Source organism: Plecotus auritus (assembly GCF_963455305.1).
Source record: "Plecotus auritus genome assembly, chromosome: 6".
NCBI lineage: Eukaryota > Metazoa > Chordata > Mammalia > Chiroptera > Vespertilionidae > Plecotus > Plecotus auritus.
The window spans coordinates 6538448-6564841 of record NC_137773.1 but is presented as its reverse complement, the minus strand read 5'-3'; the positions used below and the strand labels follow the sequence as shown (position 1 = coordinate 6564841).

Sequence of the window (26394 nt, the reverse complement as noted above, 5' to 3'; positions counted from 1 at the left end):
CCTTTAGCCTAGCTCTGTTTAACTCCAGAGTTCACATGCTTAACCACAAAGTGATAGTTGGTGGGTGACAAATCTGAAGTAGTATGTACATCTTAGCCACTTGCAACGAGGCAAGTTGAGCTTCCAGGAAGTCCCACCGGGGCCATCCTTAAGGTAGAGCGATTTAGAGTAGTCATCCTATACCTCAACTTTGTGCGGCAGCCGGGACGAAACAGATGGGCAGTGACCCAAAGAGGCAGCGGGCAAGGGAGAGGAAGGTTGCTTTGCCAGCTGGTACAGAAAGCCCGGACTCCCACCACCGAGGCAGAGCTAGCAGCTTCCTCTCTCTGTTACACCCAGACCCCGTCATTGATTCTGTAGCAAGACACTGAGGGTGTAGCACAGGGGTGGGCAAACTTTCTGACTCGAGGGCCACCATGGGTTCTTAAACTGGACCGGAGGGCCGGAACGAAAGTATGGATGGAGTGTTTGTGTGAACTAATATAAATTCAAAGTAAAGGAGCGGAGGGGAGAGCAAGAGAACCCTCCGCTCTTTCGGCTCCGCGGGCCGGACAGAACAGCCGAACGGGCCGGAGCATTTAGTAAGGCATGTCTCCTTGAGAAGATCAGAGTCTGGTAGTATAACATCTCATGCTGGTCCTTTGTGACGGTCCTTTAATGCCTTTGAGGTAGCTCCTGAGGTTCACTCTAACCTGATTTTTCGAGGATGGAATCAATACGGCAGCCGTGAAATGAATTTGGGGAAACTAGTGTTTTTTGCATCCAGCCCCCATTCCCAGCACATCCCTAGGCTGCGTCCTGATTTTTATCACTGATTGATTCATCAGTAGAGAATGCCATTTTTCATCTCTTTCTGGTTCTAGACAGCTTCTCTTTTCTAAAGAAAGCTTCTACCACTGAGTACCATTAGCTCTATCGAAGGTCATTCCTAGATCCTTTCACATTACAAAGTCTGAAACTCACACCTGGGTTCCTCCGAGCCTCCCTCTTCCTCTCCTTTCCATTTGACGATCTAAGATGTCTTAGAGCCAAGCAGAAACCTGGGATGAGGTGGCCTGGGAAACACCTGAGTTGAGTACACATCCCTGTCTAAAGGGGGCAGCATCCACAGCTCCAGCCAATTGCTCTCCCGTAAGAAGGTAAGACTCAGTGTTGCCAGATATATTGAGATTTCCCCTCAAAGAGAAGCCAGAAATCCAGATTTTAAAACATAGACCACTAGCCCTAGCCAGTTTGGCTCAGTGGATAGAACATCAGCCTACAGACCAAAGGGTCCTGGGTTTGATTTCCGTCAAGGGCACGTACCTTGGTTGCAGGTTCCTCCCCGGCCTAGGCTCCCTGGTCAGGGTCATGCAGGAGGCAACCAATCGATGTGTTTCTCTCACATTGATGTTCCTCTCTGTTTTTTCCTCTCTCTTCTACTCTCCCTAAAAATCAATGTACTCTGCGGGTCAGTACTATATGCCCAGTTACCATTTTTCCATCTCTGTGCTATATAGTCCTAGAGAATTTCAAAACTATGAGACTTCCCAATGCAGGGACCCTTGTACTTCTCACACCATTTCATGTGGCACCGCTACAATGGTATTTTTATTTCTCTCCGATGTTATGATAATTTTGGAAGCACACTTTTTTGATTAGTTGTTTTAAAAGGATGCAGTTATTTTGTATACAGAAGGGATGCAATAAACAGGCAATGAAACTCAGTGAACACGTCTCAGAAATCTTATTTTCAAAATAACCAAATTTGAGGCACAAATAAACTTCAGTTTGGGAGAGAGAGAGAGAGAGAGAGAGAGAGAGAGAGAGAGAGAGAGAGAGTGTGTGTGTGTGTGTGTGTGTGTGTGTGTGTATACAATCTAATTGTGCAGAATATCAGAAAGAACCAGGGCTGGATAGAAGTGTCTAGGTAACAGCCAGGTAGTAGAAGTCCCAAAGGGAGTAAAAGTCTTAGGAATGATTCATCTGTGACCACCCCCACTACAGATCAGTTTAGAAAACTAAAGTTTATGATATTAAAAACTCTTTTTCATTTAAATGGCATCGTATCCATGATATTATATATTATAAATGTCTATCCATCTGTAGAAGGAGGATTTTAGTCCAAATCCTTTGTTATGAACCATATGCCACTTTGATTTTATTTTTATTACAGAATTATTTGTTGAATGACTATTTCAACTGTAACCAAAACATGGTATTTTAAAACAGGCAATCCAGTTAAAATAGAAAGCCATCCTTGATTAATAAATCATCAAGTTAGTGTTGTCACCATAATACCCTATCTTTACAGGATACCTTGTTTTCCCCAAAGAGCATCACTGTCTTAATACTTGTCTCTGCACCTAGCAGAGCCTGGCTCCTGGTGACAGTCAATGACTGTCCGCAGAACAAACCAAAACATTCGGTATCAGAAGCACGATCTGCAGGCGGTGGCTTTAGGGATCAAATCTGGTGTGGTCATGGACTACTTACTACATCCTACACTAAATGGCAGTGCTAAGATAAGATCAGTATACTAGTAGAATATTATTATATACTATATAATCACCCTGCTGAAATGCCACAAGAAAACTTCATTCTAAACATGGGTGAAGAAAGAAATAACTACTTCAAATATAGTTCCAAATGGTTAACAGAACAGAGAGGGGTTTTTTTGGTGAGTGTTTACTAGGACGTGTATTTTTCTACCTCCAAGCACAGTTTAAAGATGTAATCCATTGATAGCGTAACTCGCCTTATTAATTGAAAGGGATGGAATCCACCAGATGTAGCCCAAACCAGCAGAGAGTTGGGTGACTAAGCAACAGCACAGACACCATATTGAGTGAGCCAGAATTCAGTCTCCAAGCCATTCATTTCAACCAGTGACAATACATTTAAACTCCTGTGCCTCAGCAGTGATTGATGGTTTAATATCATATATAATTTTTTTAATGAAGGAAAACCATTTAAATATGTTACCATTTGCACTGGTATTCTCCTATGTACATAACTGCATTTAATCATTATGGGGATTGTTTTTATACTTGTGTAATTTGTATCCAAGAAATAACTGTCAGAGCCATCTCACGCTGTTGCTGGAAATGGTACAGTGTGCTTCATCCTTGAATAGATTCATTCTTCCCTGCACGTAATTAAGAGTGTTGGAGCTTTCGCTGCCACCACATAGGAATTCCATGTTTACATTTCTGAGAATGAAAAATTAGCCACAATGTGCTTTTTCGGGTACCCATTTTCTGGGGCTATGATATTTAAGTACCTTAGTTCTATACCAGTGTATAATTTGAAGAGTTTGATTTTAAGAGTTTTAATATTAAAATACATAATAAAATTTTATTATCTAATTACAAGAGGGTTTAGCCTCTTATTAAAGTTGCTAAATCAGACCTAGATTAGCATCATAATGGCACAGTTTGACATGGAATACTCAGAAGTCAAGTTCGAGGGAAGGGATGGGTTTTTGTTGTTGTTGTTTAGGGGATTTTTCTCCTACTTCCACCCCTTGCACAAAATAACCAGGATGAAATGCATGTATGGAAACAAACAAGGAGCGATTTGGAACGCTGGGGAAGGGAGTGGAGGTGTCAGCCTAGGATGGTACCCTTAGGCAAGGCAGCTGGTATATGTAGCCTTTTGTTTATCTGCTACTGGTTTATGTAGCCTTTAGGCCGGCACCAGAAACAATCACTCCTACAGGGTCAGCTGCTGGTCAGAAGCAAAGTAAGAAAAGATTTTTGCCTTCAAATGCGCAGCCATAATTTCTGTACAGCTGGCACCTGCTACTGGTGCACAGCGTGAAGGTGAAAGGTCAAAGAGGCAGTTGTTCAAAACTCAAGAATGGCTTAAAGGGACTTGTAGATTAATCTGCTTTATTAACTTCTGTATATTAGATAACTATTGCTGTGAATGACAGTACATCTTTTTGAATAAGTCGCATCTCTTTCTCTTTTAAATTAGCTTTTGCGTAATGAATATTAACTAGAAAGCATTTCAGGAGTAATTAAATGAAAACAGAATGATGTCATTTTACAATTATATTTGTATATTTATAGAATAGGGAAATTATAATGTTTTCCAAGGAGCGAAAAAAAGAGCTCGCTCTGGATTAAAGGGGAATTTGAAATAAATAGATCACATGTCCATTAACCTTTGTGTTTAATCTAAAACATATGAAGTAGTTTGTGACTTTGCATGAAGTCACTGGGTGCCAGTGGCTGGCTGTGGCATTCCCAGGGGCTCCAAGTGTTTTTCTTTATGAATTAAAGGGGCTGCAATCTGTCATCATTCTTTTATCTACAGTTTAGCACAGTCAGTTTTGCTATTAGTCCGTGGCAAATGCTCTCAGAATATCAAAGGAGTTGTAAAAAGTGAACAATGGCCACACCTTTTCCTTCACACTCACGTAAAGCAGATGGACATTTCGTAAGGAAAAAGCAGAGTTGGGCATAGGCTTGGCGCAGGAGTAAGTAGGCATGCTTTACAACACTCTCACCCCGAATGGCGAATGGCAGGCTAGATGGCTTTAGCCTTTTCATTAATAGTGGTTGGCGTAATTGGCTATCACTGTAAATTAAGGATAAAAAAAAGAGTTCCCTAAATGTTACCTTTTTTAAAGCCTCTGCAAGGAAAATTGCTAATCCATAGATTAAATATTGACACCAGCTCTGGGGAAATGTTTAACAATTTATGTTCTAAAGGGACAGTTTTGTCTGCTGACTCTCAGTGTTTTTAAAGAATTCTCAGAAAAAGAAAGCAACTCGGAGGATACTGCCTTTTTATGCTGACAGCACAGACAGCAGCATCCATCCACACTTCACAGTCAGAACTCACCTGGATTTTATTTGCACCCCCAAGTTTTAACCCTAGTGCAGTCTTTCTCTCTAAGCGGCGTTTCTGTAATGGGCGGGGATGGAGGGAAGGTGCTGCCTGAGATCATCTTTGAGTCACAGCCAAGCTAGTCCAGGGCTCACCAGAAGAATCCTACACTTGCATGGGTGTCACAGAGAGGCTGACTGTGTAACCAGAACACACGGGGTTAGGAGTATTTCCTTACCTTACCCCTGCGGAGTGGCAGGGCCTGCACACCTCCTGGGAGATCTAGACCAGCCGTGGGCAAACTACGGCCCGCGGGCTGGATCCGGCCCGTTCGGCTGTTCTATCCGGCCTGCGGAGCCGAAAGAGCGGAGGGTTCTCTTGCTCTCCCCTCCGCTCCTTTACTTTGAATTTATATTAGTTCACACAAACACTCCATCCATGCTTTTGTTCTGGCCCTCCGGTCCAGTTTAAGAACCCATTGTGGCCCTCGAGTCAAAAAGTTTGCCCACCCCTGATCTAGACTCTTCCTCCATCCTGTAACAGAAGCCTCGTTTTCTGCAGGGTTTCCAGGACCTAAGAGGTCACTATGGAAGGGCGACCTGAGACTCAAACAGAATTATGACAGTGAGTGATGGTGATGAAAAAGAAGTACCGATAATTATCATATGCCAGGCCTGTGTGCTAAGTGCTTTCCACACACACATGCACACACATACATACATATTTCTATTTAAGCCCCACTGTTCTGTGAGGCAGATATTTATTTCCATTTTATAGTCAAACTGGTAATTGCATGTCTAAGCAGTCAGGTAACTAACCCAGTGTCATGCAGCTAGTAAGCAGCAGCACCTGAGCTCTCCACCATGCTGTGTGCTGCTTTTAAATGGACTAGAAACAGGATTGGTGGGGATGGAGGGTAGGCAATGGGAGACACAATGTTCATTCATCCATATATTCTTGATTACTCTGAGGACTTCTTTTTTGGGGAACTGAGTTGACAAGAGGTAAACCCTGGTCCATACTGCCTCAATTAGTCTTCCTGGATTTAGAAGTTGGCATTTAAAGTGTTGGTCATAAAAAATTAAAATAAAATAAAGTGTTGGTCAGCCTCTAATCTTCACCTGAGTTGAAGACTTGAAAAATCGAGAGCCATGGGCTGCCAGTTCCTTGCCACATGCTCAGAGAAGTAGCCGGTCTATGGCAAGAGAGAAAGGCAGGCCTGCTGAGAATCTCAGTGGGAAACCAGGCAGCTCCAGAGGGAGACAGAGATCCTGCCAGCTTCTCCTCCCTGGTTCTAAGCCAGCCATGGGCAAACTACGGCCCGCGGGCCGGATCCGGCCCGTTCGGCTGTTCTATCCGGCCCGCGGAGCCGAAAGAGCGGAGGGTTCTCTTGCTCTCCCCTCCGCTCCTTTACTTTGAATTTATATTAGTTCACACAAACACTCCATCCATGCTTTTGTTCCGGCCCTCTGGTCCAGTTTAAGAACCCATTGTGGCCCTTGAGTCAAAAAGTTTGCCCAGCCCTGTCTAAGCCCTTCAGAAGCCCAGCTGCTCTGCTGGCCCAGGGGTCCTCAAGTCAACCCTGTTAGGCCTGAGTTTTGTCTGTGGCAGTTGCTGCCCTCACAGCCAAGAATCTTGACTCAGGGAAGTTGTGAGGACAAAATGAACTAATGAGTGTAGTCACCCAACCAAGAGGGAATTCAATAAATATGTAAAGTTTGTCTGCAAAAGTGTGCAGGTAGCAGTCACTTCTTTCTGTGTCTCTCTGTTCTTATCTCTGCCGTTCCTATTTATACATGTGAGCAGTACCCTTTCCAGGAAATCCCAACCCAAGACTTCATCTCACAAAATGATTTGGTTTTGAAATCACAGCCAGATTACTCAGGTCTTCCTAATGGTAATAGTCCCGTCCATGGGTCCTGCCTTCCTCCGAGTTCTTTCTGTGACAAGCATTGTCAAGGTTACAAACACTCTCTGGACTGGGTGGGGGCATGGTGTGGATTTGATTCTTGGCCCAAAATTGACTTTTTCACACTTATTCTTCCCGCATACTCAGGCATCACCCTGCAATGGCAAGAATGAAAATCAACTCTATGATGCTTTGCATGTTTGCAATGTCTTCATACCTAATGTCTCTATCCTAATGAGTAGGTAGGGCCAACATGGAGATTTTTTAACTTGGGAGTATAGGTACCTGAACAACTTTAATCTCAGTACCTGTATGGGAAAAGTATGCAGATGTTTAGAGAGGCAAAATAACTTGCCCACAGTCACACAGCCCGTAAATATCAGTGCCTAGAAGAGAAGGCAGGGTTTCTTATCTCTAGATCATACACAGTTTTCATCACACCACGCTGCCCAGGGCCTTTGCCTTTCCTTCCTTCCTGGCATTTCTTATCCATTCATCCCTGTCCAAGGGCGGCAGCAGGTAAATGGCAGGGTTCCTCCAGCCTTCTTTCTCTGAGTGCATTGGGAATGAAGGGTACGAGAGCTCTTTGAATTGCTTGAAAGAATAGAACACTATAAATGAGGATTTGTTTAACGATGGCATAGTTTATTCATGTTACAATTATTGCTTGTTTTCACATGCTTGAAGGGTAACCTATGTGAAATATTTCCGAAGTATATTAGTGTGCTGGAGCTGTGAATTAAGTCTTTACTGGTATATTCATTTCTGTCTTAACTCTGGGAAAGTTTAACCAACACTAGTAGTAGCCTTTGGGGCAGGTGTGAGCTTATACTAGGTGTAGCAGTTAATAATGTGGATTTTTTTCAATATATGGGAGTTACACATATGTTGATATATATGTATACTATTTTGTTGTATTAATAACAAGCTTCAAAACTTTATATGTCAAATTTTCTGAAGGGTGTTAACATCATAGATACTTTTACGCTTAAAAATGTCAAATTTTGTGCCAAAAAAGCATTTGCAGGAAGTTTTAATTCATCACTTTATTTTGAAGAAAAGTGCTGCTGAATACTTCAAGAAGCTTATGGTGAACATGCTCCATCTCAAGATACTTGTGAACGCTGGTTTAAACACTTTAAAAGTGATGATTTCGATATGAAAGACAAAGAACATCCAGGTCAACCGAAAAATTTTGAAGAACAACAATTACAAGCATTATTGGATGAAGATGCGTGTCAAACTCAAAAACAACTTACAGAAAGATTAAATGTTGCTCAGCAAACGATTTCCGATCTGGGAAAGATTTTAAAGGAAGGAAAATGGGTGCCACATCAACTGAACAAAAGACAAATGAAAAACCAAAAAGTCATCAGTAAAATGTTGCTTCAACGGCACGAAAGAAAGTCTTTTTTGCATCATATTGTGACTGGCGATGAGAAGTGGATTTATTTTGAGAATCCCAAATGCACAAAATCATGGGTTGATCCAGGTCAACCATCAACATCGACTGCAAGGCCAAATCGCTTCCTAAAGAAGACAATGCTCTGCGTTTGGTGACTTCAGGAAGGTGTGGTGTATTATGAGCTTCTAAAACCAGGTGAAACCTTTAATACTGATTGCTACCGACAGCAAATAATCAATTTGAACCACGCTTTGATCGTGAAACGACCAGAATGTGCCAGAAGACACGGCAAAGTAATTTCGCTTCATGATGACGCACCATCACACACTTCAAAACCAGTTAAAGACACTTTAAAAGATCTTGCCTGGGAAGTATTAACCCACCCGCCTTATTCACCAGACCTTGCTCCTTCAGATTACCACTTGTTCTGATCGATGGCACACGCACTGTCTGAGCAGCACTTCAGAACATATGAAGAAGTGGAAAATTGGGTCTCTGAATGGTTTGCCTCAAAACAAGAAAAGTTCTATTGGGACGGTATCCACAAATTACCTGAAAGATGGGGAAATGTGTAGCTAGCAATGGGCATTACTTTGAATAAAGCACTTTTGATGTTTCTCTTGAAATTATCGTATTTTTTTTTATTACAAAATCCGCATTATTAACCGGTACACCTAGTATAGTATGTAAGGGAAAACTTCATTGGATGGCCTCTGATCCCTGTGTGAAGAACAAGGTACAGGTTCCCTAATCCTCGACCTGTGAGTTTATCCTGCTTCGTATGATTTGCAACCAAAAGAGATCTTATATGTTCCTTCTGTCTCCCTTGTCATGCTTAGAAGAATATAGATGCAGAGTTTTCAGACTGAGGGAATTCTGTCTTCCTTTCAAAGTTGTTTAATTGCAAATTCTCCATGTTTGTTGAGGACTTATTTATTTTTTAACTTTTTTTAATTTTTTTAATTGATTTTAGAGAGAAAAAGGGGGAGAGAGAGAGAGAGAGAGAGAGAGAGAGAGAGAGAGAAAAAGATAGAAACAACAACAATGAGACATTATCATTGATCAGCTGCCTCCTGCACACCCCCTACTGGGGAATCGAACCTGCTACCCAGGCATGTGCCCTGACTGTGAATTGAACTATGACCTTCTGGTTCCTGGGTTTGAAGCTAGCCAGGCAAGGACTTTCTACTTTATAACAATCAGAGCAGATAGGTTTTACAGCCAACATACCCGGCTTGGAATACCAGTTAAGTGCTTCCGACCTGTGTCCTTGGAATAGTTACTTCACCTCTTTGAGGATACCAGCACCTCAGCCTGGCGAACTCTATACCTTACTTGAACTGGTCGCCAGGATCAGGCAGCTGACCTACCCCCTCCTGTAGTCTGAAGCCCAGACTCCCCAAAACTTGAGCCAAGACTCACTGCCTTCAAGCTCTCCACTCAGCCTACTCCATAACCTGGAACACTGGTGCCATGGAGAACAACATCATGTGCACACTTAGTTGAGGTCATATGAGCAAAGAACAGGAAATAAACAGCCAGAAGGAAAGTGCAGCTTCTGAAGAGAAGTCTCTCAGTGCCGAAGAGTCTCGCCAGAACGAAAACCCTAAGCAGGATCTGCGTTAGTGCCGTACTTCTGCAGCATCTCGTATAGATGGGACAGAGGACGTCCACTCGGGGAACTAAAGTGTTGGTCAGAGTTCTCGTGCACTTAGGGATCATTTCTCTGAGACCATGAAGATGAGAAGGAAACAACTGGATGGGTGGGCAATGAGAGATGAATAAATCCCGAGGCTACCATATACTGTAAGACCACAGGGACCCCATTTTGTTCAGTTCTACACCAGTGTCTGACACATAGTAGGAGCTCAGTGCATGCGTTGCATGTGTGCAGCTAGCACATAATAAGAGCTAAGAATGGAGTATTGATTTGAAATGGTTGCAGGATTCCTCGCTCCGCAGGCCTGGCCTGCTTTTAGGGAGTCTGCACTTTAAGGGAGAAGTCCCACCCTATGCAGATACTGTCCTCTCACCCCACAGAGAGAGCGAGGCCTCCCTCCCGCCCCATCTTCTCCCCGAGCCCCTGTAATACAAAGGCTGGAAGCAAATTGACAGGACCTGGAGGAGAGTAACTCAAGTGATTTAGGAGAATGGAAGGGCTGGCTTATGGGCCCAGATTAAAGAAGCTAAATATGTATAGCCTGCCTAAGTGACAACTAGATGGGGCATTTGATAAGTCTATAAATACTTGGAAGATGTAAATGCCAAGGAGGAAAGGGAATTACTTAGCATGGCACAATGGAGTATTGGCATAATGGGATAATATTAAGAAAGGGAAAATGAAGGTTGAACGTCAATAAAAAGCTTCCTCACAAAGAGAACCGTTCCTGACAGGGGACACTATTCAGTTATGTGCTGTGGCCAAGGGAAGTAATGGCAGTGCCATTTCCCAGGGTACTGGCAACAGAGCTGGCAGGTCAGGTGCCCAGCTACATCCTCACAGGGCACAGGAGCCTGGCAGGCAACCTGGCTGTGGCTTCCCAGCCCCAGAACAGCCAAAAGGTGCCTCTTCTAGGAAGAAGTCAGCTGAGCCAAGCTTCCAAAAGTCTCCGACCCTCTGGAGAGCGGTTGGACTGCAGGTCACCTCCACATCACTGCCAAGAAGATTCCTTCAGCATTCCCAGGATCTGACCCTGAGCCCATTTCCTGCAGGACAAAGTCCATGTTCTAGCACATGACAAGGCCCTTCACAAGATCTGGCCCTCATCAGCCACCATACTCCCTCCCCAGCCCCCCAGAACTGCCTCTGGTCCCCCAAACATTTCTCCAAACCTTTGCACTCGCTGCCCTTCTTCCCACCTGACTGCCAACCTCTGCTTATTCTCTACAAGTTCAGTGTTTCTGCGTGCCCCACCCCAGGCACAGCCAGCCTCCTCCGGTCTCTCAGAGCCCCCTGTGCTGGCATATATTTGAGGCACTTGCTATACTGTGTTATTGTTGTTTAAATGCTCTGTATTTCCTCCTCTCCTTGACTGTGGGCTGTTGGAGGGCTGTGCCTTGCAAATCTGTACATCCCCAGGTCTGACCCTGAGCCTGGCACAAAGTCGGTGGTCAGTAAATGTCTGAATGCATCGAGGAATGAGGTTTGGTTCCCAGTACTTAGTCACATCATTTCTTAGGATCCCTGTGTAATTAGTGAGGCAAAAGAGCTTCCAAACCTCAGTAACATCATTGAATCACCTTCCGAGCCTCTTGGCCAGGACTTGCTATGCCATTTAGACAACTATAAATAAAAACCCTCAAACCTGAAAGGCGCATGCCGTCCTCTGCGGGTTGAATGTGAACTCTAGACTCCTCGTCAATGGAAAATACTTCTGAGGGCCCCATGAATTTTCCACAAAAACACTTTTTCTCCCCACACCAAGTCATTTTGAACATGATGAGTGAGATAATCCTCCCCTGTTGGTTATGAAGGGTTTTATGTCCATCTAACCAAATCCCTTCACGGAATCAGGGAGAACGTGATAGATGAGAGGCAGTGAAGCCCTGAACCTCCTGCTGCAGGGATAATATATTTATTATGCGATACAATATTCATTGCACTCTGCTCTGATGACTGCGGGAGATGCCCTCGTGCCATTATGCCTTGTGTTGTTCCGTTGTGAAATATGATGTTCATTGGCCGTGTTGTGATGGCTGTTCAGTAAAGGAGCATGCTGCTTCCCCTCCCTTCCCTGGGCTTGAATGGCCTCGGTCAGGGTTTACTTTATCATTGAACATTTCATATCAACATGAGCCTGTCATCATCTCTGTCATGCATACATATGTCCTCTGCTTGGGGTTCATGTCACTGCTGTTTATCCCCCAAACTCATCGTTGGCCTGTGGGTCTGCTGGACCGCAGCTTCCCCACCGCTGGCGCCCTGCTGGGCAGCCTAGCCCAGCCCCTTGTCCATCCCTTGGCTGCCCAGAGCTCAAGGCCGTGTTCTTAAAGCTTAGGATTCATGTGCAGCTTCAGTGTCGGGTCATGTTTCTTAGGGAAACTTCATTGAGTGGGAAGGAAATGGGGTATGCAGTCAAGAACTATGACCATTTCTCTGTCTGCTACCAAGGCCTTGCTGAGGCCCCCATCACTTCTCCACTGGACTTCTGCCATGGGAGCCACACTGCTCTCTGCCTCTACCTCCCCCCCCCCACTGCCATTCTCCAGTTCCCCATCCTCTATTGTTCCAAATCAAAAGCCTCATCAATATTCAAAAATCCTTTGAAAGCTCCCATTTATGCACTGGCCCAAACTCATCTCCGCATTTAACCTGAAAGGCCTTTTATAACCTGGACTCAGCCCAGTCTTCTCCTCGCCCTCAGCTCTACTTCTTTCCACTCAGAAGGTCTCTCAGAAGCTTCCTATACAGGAGCTAATTGCTCCTCACTCGTGCCAAGCCCTGCCTCCTGCCTCCTCTCCTTTTATTTCCTATTTGGAATAGATCCTCCGTCCCTGGTGATGCTCTAGGCATTTGTTAAGATTTAAGTTAAAGATCCTCTGAAGATAGGCTGGTCCTTTTAGACAGAACCAGAGCACCTGTGCCTTTGTTAGTCTCCCTTGAGCTCGCACACCTGTTGGCTAATTTGGGGACCCCCAGGGGCTAGTATAGGCCAGTCATTCACGGAGGACCAGGAACTAGAAATAGAAATAAGTTTCACTTGAATAAAAAGGAGCGGGAAATTACTTTGGAGTTGAAAGCTGCTCCTCTCCTTACATTTTCCCACCATTCCTACCCAGAGGAAATGGAGATGATGTTTTTGACAAGTGATGCTTAATTTTCACATCAAATTGAAAAGTGTTCCGTTTGATGTTAGCCAGAGAGGAGTAAGAAAGAGCTTCCCAGCTGGCGCTGAGTGGCAAACCCTGCAGCCTCGCAGGGCCCCGGGTTCTCTGGTTGTGTTTTAACGCAGCAAGCTGCTTTATGAGATCTGCAGCCACTTGAAATATGATTTACTTCTCGTAAAAAGTTTCCAATGGATAATGAAGATTCAAGAATGAGGCTCACAGTGTAGTGTAGTCAATTTCGTTGCTCTTGCTCTCCAGTACATCTCTGCCATCGAAATGAATTATTTATGATAATTTATTTCAACCATGGAAAATAAAACTGTTTTCATTGTGATGTGTGCTGTAACATTCAGAATAGACACATTGCATGCAGTCCTCTCAATTAATTAATCCTGAAGTTGCGTTCCAACTTTATCTTCTTTCTTATAAGCTAGGAGACTGGCAGGTAATTCTTTCCCCAATAAACGATGATTCAAATGAATGTTTTGAGAACTAGGGGTAATGTTGGTAATGGAGGAAATTGAAACAACAGCAAAACTAGGTTGTGTATTTCCTTAGATTTTACAATAGATGGAAGAGTTTTGAAATATTCTAGGTCATTTATCACTTGGAGAAAAGGCACCCCTTAACTTTCCGTAAGAGGGGGTGGAGGAGGAGGGTGCTGTCAGTTTAGATGTGACATGCAGTGTAACATGTGACCAGAGCTAGCTGAGGGAACCAGTCCCGCAGTAACTTCGCTGGTAAGAAGGCTTTTTCCCTTTTTTTTTTTTTAAGCAAAGCTCACACTGTGCAAAGGCCAAGTAAGCAGGGCTCCCAAATGAGTTTGCGGGGGAGAAGGGGTCACCCATAATTGATTGCAATCTTATTTCTTTAAAAAAGAGGCTCAGCTCCTCTTGTGTTTCATTTGATTTTTTTTTTTTCATTTAAAGTGCTAAATACTTGCTTCTATTATGAGGCTACAAAGACATACAAGAATTTAAAAGTGTACTTAATGTGCACAGATATTAAAAGATTTAATGCAACTTGGATGGTGAGGCTTAGTTAATGCAGGCAGGGAAATATATGCTTATTTGTCTATTTCATTCTCCTAACATTCCACTAACACCACATCGGTAGGCAGCAGACAAAGAGAGCAATGGATTCCTTTTCCCTAAAGATGACTACTAGTATCTCATCGGAGAAGGATCACATTTCCATATCGCTGTGCCCGGAGCCTCAGCCCAGCACATGACAGCATCTCCTCTATTTCCAGGTGCAGAAACTCTGGAAGCTTCTCCTCCCTCGGCAGCACTCAGGTTCTCCCAGACCTGGACCCTCCCCTCTTCCTGGCCTTCTGCACCGCTGGTCCTGTGCCAAAGGCTCCCTGAGACTCAGAGCAGCTCTTGAGTGTTCGGTGCATTTAGTATTGGTTGGTCCTCAAAGCCTCAGCTACTCGTTACATCAAAACGGAGGCCCGTCTAGTTTGGCCAAAGGGGCAGATCATTTGTATGCTACCCCTCTTCCCAGCAAGACACCCGCCTAACAACTAAGGGACCCCACTCTGCAAGCATGCCCTCTTGGGCACAGCCCTGGTCACCCTTGCTTTGTCCCCCTCCTACCACCCCACCTAGATCTCTGCACATGGACACTTTCTCTTCGGTCTCTCACCTTTCCTCAGATGTGTCCTTTGCCACAAGAATGTTTAAAATCTGCAATCCCTGACTAGTCAGGGACACTGACCTCTTTTCCCTTAGATAGTCAAATAAAGCAATGACAACAGCCAACACAACAATAGGTGTCCGGTATGAATGAATCAAAATTATACCTATTTTTTGTCAGATCAGCAAAAAATACATGTTTGGTGTGCTGCCTAATTTCAGTGATTAGTTATGTGTGTGCCATGAGATGAGAAAGGCTGAAAATCGCTGTTCTAAACCAAAGCCGCCTCTCACCACCTTCCCAGGACAGGTTACCCTTGCCCGGCCTGTCTTCCATTTCCCTGATCAGCAGGCTCTTCATCTTTAGCTCTTTATACTTAATATTTTACTCATTCTTTCCCATTCATTCACTTAGGATTTTTATGTATTCACGCTTTCACTCAGGAGCTGTTTTCCTAAGGCTCTGATGTGCATCAGATGCCATGCTGGGCCCTGGGGATACAGAGGAAAGTCCCTCGTGCTCCCAGCACCCACAAGTTTGCAGGCTAGTCTCTCTACCCCTCCCGCCCCCAGCTTCCAGATCCACGGAAGCACCCAGCAGACACCGCATCTCCGCGGACTCCGTCAGCAGGAGCTGCAGCAGGAAGCACTGAGTTAGCACCTGTGCAGGGAGAGCGGCCCCACACATTTTAGGGTGGAAGCAGTGGGCTCTGGGCGTGAACAGAGACACGGGTGACATAACTTGCTTCGTTTTGTTTTTCCAGGTCAGGTATCTGTAGAGTAGCTTTGTTTAGAAGATTACAGGTTTTCAGACCAGAAGCACCATCATTCAAAATCCATACTAACACGTGTGCCAGACCAAATACGGATACTTTTTCCCCCCATAATTTAAAAAAATTAGGTGACAATTGATTTGTTTACACCAGGTTGTGAGCGAGTCCGCCATGCATCTGACTGACATGTAAGGATACTTTTTGGACTATTGACCATAGTAGGTAATTTTTTTCACTGTAACTCTCAGTGAAGTTAGATGGTTGTGAGGAGACAATAATCTGAGTTACCTGTACATAATCAATAACGAAATGGGCCACTTCCTCAGCCGGGAGATTCCCCGGGCCACGCCAGGGAGGACCACCCCAGTCGGAGTAAAAACTGGGCACATCCGACGGTGCTCTGTGACCGTGGGCTGGTCCCTTCGGAGAGCGCACTGCGTGCAGTCTTCACTCGCTCACATGGTAACCACAGAGAGCCTCCCAGCTCTCACGTCCCCGTCACCGGGACAGGGCTCCGTAGTACGCAGCCCACTCGGTGTTCTTCCACGCGGGCCCTCCTCCAAAGGAGCTTGCCGCAGGGTGAGCTGTTCCCCGCACCCTCCACGATTATCAGGAAAAAGAACTCTGGCAGTGAGCTGCCACGTCAGTACCATCTGAGCAGATTTGCTCACTGATTTCCATTTTTCTGGAAGGGTAAAAAAAAAAAAAAAATCACCCATTTTAGCTAACTTTATTTTTAGAAAAGTGTTTTATTCAAACATCCCCTTACTTATTACAGACATAAATACATGCATTCAGACAAATGAATCCACGGGAGAACCGTAGAAAGTAATTGGCACATCACTCCAGGATGCTTTGTCAGTTACTGGAGGAGTTGGGTACCTCTAACTTTAATCTTTTCCATTAAGATATCCATTCTGCCTTCACATTGTGAAGCCCATAATATTTTAGACTGTCTCCGTGGATCTGTTAGTTTTGCTTGTCAATTTAATTTGTGGCTCTATGACTTTGGGCGGCTTGTTAGGTTATACATAGGAACGTGTGATCTGCAAATGATGCTCAGCACCGGGCTGAAGCCCTCGCCTCTCCCCGGGGAGACTGGACATACAGGCAGTCTGCACTGGCAGTGTTCATTTGCAGCCAGCCTGAGCGCGATGATGATGACAATGATGATGATGTATGCAATGGTGGATGTTTGGAGCTACAGAGAAGCCCATTCCTGTTGTGATTATATACTTTAAACGTCGGTAGCACTATCTACTCGTCGCAGCGCTTCTTTGTGCAGGATTATGATTTTCCTCTTTATGGCTAATGAAAGACGCGGAGAGAGAGGTTCAGCCACTTGCCTGAGCTTATGGGGTAAATTGGATTGCAGAAATGCCAGAGGATGAAACCAGTGTCACCAAAGCACAGTCAGCCTTTGCCACATCCCTGCCATTTCCCCTGCCCTTGAGGAAGGAACTCTGGAGCTGTGGAAGCAGGGGCTGGAGGGGGGAGGTAAAGAGTCCAAGAAGCAGAAGTCGTGTCAGCAGCTCCACGGGAATGGCCAGAGCTGCCTCACCACCACTTGCCGGGCTTTGCAGCAGCCCCTCCCTCCTTTAATGTCACGGCACAGTTCACCTTCCGCATGTTCCCGGGCAGACCCGAACGCATCTCTCTTCTGCTGCAAACCCATGGCTGCCTCCCCGTGCCATCAGCATCAGGTCCAGATTCTTCGCGTGGTCTTCCCGCCGGGCACCCGTCTTCCTCCTCCTGCCACTCCGGGCCCCTTAACCATTGCAGGACCGCCTCCCAGCCTCCTGCGATCCCAGCCTTCTTCTTTGCTGTTTTTCTGCTTAGAACACATTTTTTATGAAGTTCATAAACATGACCTTCTCTGTGGAGTCTTCCCTGACTAATCCTCCGGGACCCAGAAGCATCCTCCCCCTGCACAGTGCCCCCCCTCCCCAGCCCTGTTTCCTCCTCTGCCTCCTGGGTGGTCGCTCCAGGAAGCTTCTAGCTAGCTCCTCACGGACAGAGGTTCTTTCCTCCCCTAGGTGTCTGGCAGACTGAATTTAAGAGAACGGAAGAGGATGTACATGTAGGAGTGAAGTGTGTGAGTGAATGAATTAGTGAATGAAGAACAAGTGGAGGCCTGGCCAGTGTGGCTCATGGGTTGGGCGTCCATGAACTGAAAGTTTGCCGGTTCGATTCCTGTTCAGGCACATACCCATGTGGTGGGCTCAGTCCCCAGTATGGGCTGTGCAGGAGGCAGCCAATCAATGTTTCCCTCTCACATCAATGTTTCTCTCTTGCTCTCCCTCTTCCTCCCTCTCTTTCTAAAAAGTCAATAAAAGTGTTTTTTACAAAAGAACAAGTAGAAGCCCAAGCCAGCAGGAAACTCCCATTCCAAGGTTACATGGAGGGTATCCCATTCCTCCCTCTCTCTGAGATGTTTCCCTCCATAACTTGACCTCTTTGGTGAAACGAGAGACAGAAAGGAAGGTGCGCTGGGCTTCCGCCTAGAGCCCTGGCATCGAGGGAGAGCACGTCAGGGTTGACGGCAGGGACCGATCCATGAGAGACCTGGGGTTGGAGGGCCTCTGGGCCGAGGCATCGGTGTCCTCATGTGCCTCTGTCTTCCAGATGATGTCTGTCCTCATGAACACCATTGTCTTTGAAGACTGCCGGAACCAGTGGTCAGTCTCCAGGCCTCTCCTGGGGCTCATCCTGCTCCATGAGAAGGTGAGTGTGGTTGCAGGGAGGCCCTCGGAGCAGGCGGTCCCTGGGCAGGGAGGAGCTGCCCCCCAGGCCAGGCAGTGACAGTGAAAGGCAGGGGAGCCACTGAGCCGGAGCAGGAGCCTTGAGCACCCAGGGGCAAAGCCATGTTCCCCCAGAAGGCCTTCCCCAACGGTCTCAGCCCTTCAGTGAGGCAAGGGCCTCAAGACTAGCTCTTCTGGACCCCCGAGCTCCCACGCACTGGGTACTGGTTTGCTCAGCAGCGCTTCAAGCTCACCTCACCTCCTCGCCCTGTTCCAAGCGAATTCTGAGCAATAATACATTTTGCTCCTTCCTTGGCCTCCTTTTCAATGTGGGATCCCTGCTGCCCCAGGTGGTAGCAGCAGCCCCTCAGCATCAAGCAGGGCCAGCCCCCTCCACCCGGAGCAGGCGCCTCCCGTCCTGGGTGTCCCCGCCGCTCTGGCTGCCTCCTGAAGCCACGGCTCCCAGCAGTCAGTGGGAACAGTGCGTTACTGCCTGGAGAATGAATTGTCTATACAATAAGATAGTACTGGGGAAAAGACCGTGAGATTAGAGGCAGCCGCACACATTAAAATTCAAACTGAAATCCCGGCCTTGGAAGGAAACTAATAGAAGAAGAAAATATATCAAAAAGAGAAGAGCTGTCTCATCACTCACCTGTGCTGAAGTATCCAATTTTCGCCACATTCAGTCGCGCTGCCATTCATCTTCCCGCGGTGTTACTGTGATTTAAATCCTAGCTCTATAAAGGAGAGCAGTTCTTTTAAAATGATTGAGAGGGAATGAGGGCAAATTCAGTGTTTAGAAAACGCTTATGACATCACAATATTATACTTTACTGATGGAGGCAATATTTCATGGTTTGGGATGAAAAACTAATAATTTTCTATTTGGTGTGAGTCACTGCATCATTATAAAAGGGAAAAATAAGTCGTTTTGTGCATTCCCAATCTTGTTCGGGAAGACATTGCGCTTTAAGTCTAATGCCTCTGATATATGGTATTTAAGTATTAGTCTGACTCCATATTAATTATGTGTGTTTTTGATGTGAGCTGTTTTAATGTATGATGGAAATTAAATATCATGCTGGTTGGGCTGGGAAGCAGAAACACATGACTGTCAAAGTGTTGCCTTTGTGCTGAAATTAGGCTGTTTGCAGTGATTAGGAGCTGGGTTCAGCCCGGGCCCCGGTGTGTGCAAAGCCCCCAGAGCCCACCGAGGGGAAGGACTCAGTGCTGCTTTGTGAGTGGGTATGGCAGAGCTTCCTCGTGCCAGAAAGTTCTCCAGGAACTAGGCAAGCGTCTCTGGCGCCACCCAGCAGAGCAGGCCCCCTAACCCAGAGGGCCAGGGATCGGCATGAGGCCTGGAGTTGTGTGAGGAGCGAGTCACTAAAGCAGGAGGTTTGGGAGGCTGGGCCTTGCCTTCAGTGGCCCTTCGAGTCCAGCCCTCCCCTCCCTGTCAGCCTCGGTGGAGAGCAGCATCAGGCAGACCTCCGTGTGCTCCGTCCCCGAGGAAGCCAGGACTCCATCAGCCTAAATTGTTCGGTGACAGTGGAACAATTACAGCGAGAGGTTTTTATGAGGAAGGAGAATACAGTTTATCCCTAGGAGTGCCTCTGTTGCTTTAGTTCTCTCTAAAGGCTTCAAGTTCTGCGTGGGCCTGGACCACCACTCCTCTGAGAGTTAGGACCCAAGCAGATGGAGCCGGGCCAGCCCGTCTCCAGGGCTCTCCCAGGCCCAGGTCTGGAGTCAGGGCTCTGACGCCTGTCTGTCTCTGGCAGCATTTCAGTGAGCTGAGGGCAGGCCTGATCAACAGCCAGCCTCTCCCCAAGCAGGAGGCCCTGGCCCAGTGCTTCAGGAGCCTGATGGAAGGGGTGGAGCAGAACCTGTCCGTCAAGAACAGAGACAGGTAAGTTGCCAGTGAGATCTAAATACGAGGAACCCGCTGTGCCTGAATTCGTCCATCCATTCCTTCATTCGGTGCACACATTTTTATTGAGAATCTGCTATGTGCCAGACATTGGGGATACCAGTGGCAAACCAATTGAGCTTCTAGTGGAGAAGGTAGACAATGAGGAGTGGTGGAGAAAAAAAACGTTTTCAGGAAAACAACTCCCTGTAGCATCCTGTTGTTAAAGTGGGATCTTTCAAAGGTTACCCCATTTGAAATGCCAATCAGTCATTCCAGTAGCCACAGTATGTCCGGGAGCCACCAGCCTGGGCCCTGCTCTGAGGTCAGGTCAACTCCAACTTCAGGGTTACCCCTGACCTCTGTAGGCTGCATGGCAGTGAGAAAGGCCAATTCAAGGCCAAGTGGATGGGCTCTGTGGGCACCTTCCTTTGTTCCCGGCCAAGATGCCCTGTCAGGCAGAAAGGGCCACCTGCGAAGCCAGCAGAAGAGAGTCACTGAGTGGGGAGCCCTCAGTGCCCAGGGGAGCGGGGGGAATTTGAACGCCACCTCATAAGCACATGTGAGATGGTGTCAGACCGCTCTCCTCGCTTCTGCTTCCGGTGCACTAGCCGGCAGGACTGGCTGTTTCCCACGCGCCGGGCACTCTGCTGAGCTTGCTCAGGCATTGTCTCAGTTGACTCAATAAATTCTCACTTCCCACATTCCTGTGGGGTAGCTACTCATATTGGCCATCACGTAGTCATCTGAGGTCACCCGGCTAAGAAGTAGTGGAGCCAGGATTTGAACACAGCATAACCCAGTGACCCCCCCCCTTTTTTTTAATCGTGTGCGTGTGTGTGTGTGTGTGTGTGTGTGTGTGTGTGTGTGTGTGTGTGTGACCCCTTTTTTGAAGTAGTGAGTTCCGTTTTCTCATCTGTAAAATGAGGGTACTAATACCTGCCTTAGGGAAGACTTGTGATGATTAAATGAATTTATATGTAAACTCAACCCAGTGTTTGGCACAACAGCTTCAGCATTTTCTTTATATGCTTTATAACAACGATGTGTGACTCAGCTTTTTTAAAAACAATCCTATCTAATGAAGAGGGAATATGCAAATTGACCGCCACACCATCACAAAGATGGCGGCACCCAGTCCCCTCAGCCCCGCTGGAGTCTCCCAGTCCTTTCAGCCCTGCCGGGGGGCGGCAAAAGTCCCCCAGTCCTTTCACAGAAAAAGGCCAACTTTTGCCTCAAAAGTTGGTTAAGCTTCTTAGGACAAAAAGCATTCAAAATCTTTGAAAAGGGAATTCCAGTATTTATAAAAGTTTGGACTAGACAATTCCAAGGTTATTTCCACTACAACCTTCTATGATTTTGTGATATTAACATTCTGAATTTACATAGTACCAGCTGTATTGTATGTAAACAGATATTATTTAAAGGAATGGCCATTGTTACTAAAACCACACTGTTTGTATGTCAAGGACATTCTGTGTGATTTTCCTAATGGCTGGAGTTAATGCCCCTAAATCGGCAGTTGGACATCCCCCGAAGGGTCCCAGATGGGAGAGGGTGCAGGCCAGGCTGAGGAACACCCCCCCCATCCTGTACATGAATTTTGTGCACTGGGCCTCTAGTTTTTAAATAGTATAGCCACGAAATTCACCCCTCAAAATGGTCAGTGTTTGGGGTGGTAACCCTTGTTTTCTGGGAGGGAAAGGTGTGATAGTGAGAGTGGGAAGGAGGCTGGACCTAGGGCCCTCTCCGGGTCCTGACTCCACCGAGGCATCATCATCGCGAGGTTCTACAGCCCAGCCCTGCCGCTGCTGGGCCTTTCTTCCTCTTCCCACAGGTTCACCCAGAACCTATCCGTGTTCAGAAGAGACGTGGCAGAGGCCCTGCGCAGCGACAGCAGCGCTGACCCGTGCAGTCTGGACATGATGAGCTGACACGTGCCGAGATGCTGTACCAAGAGACTGTGGTCTGGGCCCCGGACAGCAATGCTGGCTAGCCCAGGGAAATCTATTTTTCAAAGCAAGCAACAACAAAAGCCCTACCTTTTTATAAGTCTGGCCTGATTATAAGAATTTATATAGTGCACAGTGTAAATTCATTCTTTGCTCTGAAAAAGCAAAAGTGTTTTCCGTCTTTCTATAAAAGATCATTATCTTTGTTCTTACAATGCTCTGAAAGGGGGTAGAAACAATATTTAACCAAAGAACATAATAAACCAGGTTTGCGCCTAATTGTGTACTAGTTAATGGTTCTGCAATCAAAGCAGAGGAGTTGTTGGAGATGCAGCCTTCACCACGGATCCCGCCTGAGACAAATCCCACCCGATCCTGTGATGTTAGCCATTTGTTATGGGTCTGGAAGCAGCAGCAGTGGGAGCTCTCCGAGGCCACCCCGGCACTGCACAGCCTCTCCGCCTCAGCAGCATCTGATAAAGTTGAGAGACAGTAACACAATTAAATGACTTACAAACAACGTTTGCTTTTCACTGGCATAAATCTGAAGTGGTTCCGTCTAGAAGAATTAAGCTGTGCAATTACTGCCTGCAGAGAGATTTCTTCAGGAGGAGCCGGGCCATCCCAGCCGGAACTCCCAGGTGGTGCCAGCCTCTGCCTCCGTTTGGTCTGTAAGAAGCCGGGGGTGTCTAATTAAAATGCACATTTGAAGCAGCGCTGCCTTCTTGGGCATCGGTTCTAGGTACCAGAGTTCAGGTTTTCAGGGGATGAGGAATAGTTGGTCTCCGTCTCCACAAAAACGCAGGACTGTGGGGATTGCAAGCGACCCCACCCCCGGGACAGGAGGCGCCTTTGCAGTTTGCGAGGGACTGTAACGAGGCTGTGAACGGGGGGTGCCGCTGTCGGATGGCTGTCGGGTCTCACTGCTCTGTCCTCGGGCCCAGGCTCATCATCAATATTGTGCCCTTTGCTTCTGACGAGACGTGAAAGGTTGGCTTCCCCTGAACAACATTCACAGGCTCCTGTTATAATCTCGTTTCTCAGACCAGTGTTTCTTGAGACCTTTCTCGATAGGAATTTTATAACAGGCTTGTCACATAAAAGCAAAGTCACCCAAGTTTAGCTCTAAATGTCTGTCTTCCGTGTGTGAACCCAGGAGTCGGGAAAAGTATGTTACCGACAGGGCCCCTTCGCCTATTCAGTGGTGTCGGCCTTACACTGTGTTTTATTAGCGGGGAGAAATACCGTTTTCCTGGAGGAGGCAAATTCCGAACTTTATAAAATAGCCGCTGTTTGCAGGAGGCTGACTCGAGAAGTTGTTTCTCGGGGCTTATTACCTCACATTGTATGTAAGCAGATGCTATTTGAAGGAATGGCCATTTCACCCACAGAAATGCTCCGCAGAAGGCCTGTCCGAGGCCAGCACTGGTCTCTTTACAGAAGTCGGGTCGAAAAGCAAAGTGTCCTTTGCAGGTAAATTCTCACAAGAAAATAACAACGTGCCCTTGCTTTTCTCTGCTGCACCAAAGGTCACCTGTGGTTTCACACCAGCCAGGGAAGGCGTAGCCCTGGCCTTAGGGAGCTGCTCTTGGGGACCCGTCAGGCCTGGCCACTGTGGACCCCGGCAGGGCCTGCTTGCGGCTGCTTCCGGAGCCCAGTGCAGGCAGCAGGCACAGGCTCAGCACGGACTCCATGAACGTTGACAGCACCGCGGGCCGTGACCTGCCTTATCTCCCTTAGTCCTCACAGCAGCCCGGAGGAGGGCAGCCATGTTCCCACTTCTGAGAGGAGGAATCTAGGACTCAAAGGTGGTGTGTGGCTTACACAGGCAGGATTCGAACCCACTCGCAGCTGGGTCCTCCACTCCAGGGTCTGGCTCACGGGCGGCAGGCATGGTTGGTGGCCCGGGCTGCAGTCACCACCAGGCTCAAGGGGAAGGGTCTGCTTCTGTGATCATCGGTGGTGGTTAGCCGGAGTCAGTTCCTCGTGGGTTGGAGGATTAAGAGCCTCAGCTCCTTGCCAAATGGTCCTCTTCAGGGGCAGCTCACAGAGGCCGTGTGCTCCATCAGAGCAGGCAAGAGAGGAGCCGGAGAGCGCAACCTGGAAGTCGCCCCTCGTCACCAGTCTCGGGCGCCCGTGGCCTTCGCTGTATCTCACTGAGATCACTAGAGCAGCTCACCCCCACGCTGGGGGACAGCACAGGGTGGGCACCAGGAGCAGGGACGCTCGGGAGCCCTTCTCACACTTCCTGCCACCACGCTTCTCTGGCCGGAGCTAGAGAGGCTGAGTTTGGCTGCAAGTTTCTCCCTTGAAACCTGTTGGAATCCTGATTTCCCTTGGAGAGGGCAGTTCCGTCTGCACCCTTTCTAAGGGAGGAAGGCGAGAGGGGAGGCTGGGACATTTCAGGAACCCACGCTGTGCACTCACCCCCACCAATGGGAACCTGATAGGGAACTGGGCCCCGCCCCCAGCCTGCCAGGGTCTGTCTGGGCCGGGGCAGTGGGTGCTCCTGGGGAAACCTGGAGCCCGTGTGGGAGTTCTCTGTGGGGACACCGTGTCCCAAGGGTAAAACAAGCGCTCAAGGGCACGCCCAAACTTGTGCAGCCTCCTCCCCAAAAGAGCACTAGGTGGATCTATGACATGCTCTCCAGGGGTGGGCAAACTTTTTGACTCGAGGGCCACAATGGGTTCTTAAACTGGACCGGAGGGCCGGAACAAAAGCATGGATGGAGTGTTTGTGTGAACTAATATAAATTCAAAGTAAAGGAGCGGAGGGGAGAGCAAGAGAACCCTCCGCTCTTTCGGCTCCGTGGGCCGGATAGGACAGCCGAACGGGCCGGATCTGGCCCGCGGGCCGTAGTTTGCCCACGGCTGCAATCCGATCAGAGGCACAGCTGACGTGCTCAGCTTCAACAACGGGAAGAAACAGTGCGGGCGGGGCGGGGCGGGGCGGGGCAGGTAACAAGCACATGGCCGGAGTGAGGGGTGCAGGTCACCTCATCCTTCTGATGTTCTGACGCGCAAACGTGTGTTGTGTCATCCATGCAGCGTGGGGCCCTTTGCCAAGCCTCCTGCTTCCGCTGGTGCTCAAGCAAGAAGCAGTTTGAAGGTGTTCTGACTTTGCTCATTTTTTTCCCTTCTACACTAACTTCAGAACCGAACCCTCCAGAAAGCTGTCTTCTGGATGTTTCCATTCTGTTCTTTCTAATCAGGCTTTCCTAGGATTGGGGGGGGTGGGGGGAGCACAAGGCCCCGCACTGCGTGATGGCCTGGGCAGCCCAGAGAGCCCTCTCGGCTTGGCCCTGAGCTCCCTCCACTCTCAGTGCACCCCCACCTCAGAGTGCACCCCCACCTCAGAGCGCCTTCGCGCTGTGGTACTGGAGGTCCCTTTCCGCGGGGCCCTCAGCCGAGGTCAGTGAGGAGATGAACTACCCGGAGAGCTGAGCATGAGAACAAAGACCAGGAACGGTTTGGGGAGAGAAGCTGGGGAAACCTTTTGTGCGTGGGGCCGGCCCAGCAGTGTGGGGGAGGCTGAGGCAACATTTGAGAGAACTCGGCTCCTCTGGGGAGGAGGGGAAAGGGAGAGAGTGGAAGTTTCAAGTCGAACATTAAATCATTAGAATCACAATCATTTAGTGTGCACACCTCCATAGCATTGCAAATGGCTGTCTCCTTTAAATGTAATGCTTCCCAATAAGAAGGTCAAGTAAATATCCCCATTTTAGAGATCAGAAAACTGAGACTGAAAGTCTGACCTGAGGCCACATAGGTCAGCCCGACTCCAAAACTCCTTTCTTTTCCACCTTAATCCCTTAAACGAGGTCCTCACAGTCAGGCGTTGGGGACAGCTGGGCAGGGGGAATGCATCTGGAACCCTTTGGGGCCCCCAAATGTGGCTGCCCTCCCCCCAAGAAAGGCCAGTCCAATACCAAGGCCCCAGTGTGCTGTGTCTATGGATTCTGCCACCTACTCCTACTCCGTGAACTTCATAAAATCATTCTGGAGACTTTTTAATGTTTTATTGAGGTGTAAGTTTACGATGACAGCAAACCTCTCAAACTACAGCAAGAGTAACCTGCCTCCTTGGCAGATTAAAAAATAATGTTCGTGTCGATTTTTACGTCCCATAGTTTGGATTGCTGATATGAGCGCTTCCCTGACAGGATTCTTTCTGAGGTTTACAGAAAGCGTAATAAAATATGTAAGTTACATTTCCACAAACAAAAGCTATAACATAAGTTATTTATAAGCGTGAGATACAAACAGTATCACGATAAATAAACCATAAAGGGTACCTGCAACATCCATCTTAATGTAATTTGCCCAACGAAAGTGTTGAAACGAAGTCAAATTTAGTAGAGAAATCTGTCAGGAAGAGGGGAAAGTTGTAGAACACAAAGCGGGAAAAATGGCTGCTGGCTGGGGG

At 47.4% G+C, this 26394-nt stretch overlaps 1 protein-coding gene across 2 annotated transcripts in view; it reads left to right on the top strand.

Moving 5' to 3' along the window:
* The window catches only part of RANBP17 (RAN binding protein 17), a 234587-nt gene extending 212342 nt beyond the window's left edge, over positions 1 to 22245 (top strand). For both annotated transcript variants that reach the window (XM_080677003.1, XM_080677002.1), the window contains 3 exons: positions 17995 to 18093; positions 19889 to 20016; positions 21854 to 22245. In XM_080677003.1, the coding sequence (XP_080533129.1) occupies positions 17995 to 18093; positions 19889 to 20016; positions 21854 to 21950 (324 nt within the window). In that variant the 3' untranslated portion in view covers positions 21951 to 22245. The remainder of the gene's footprint in view (positions 1 to 17994; positions 18094 to 19888; positions 20017 to 21853) is intronic.
* The last annotated feature ends 4149 nt before the right edge of the window (positions 22246 to 26394 follow it).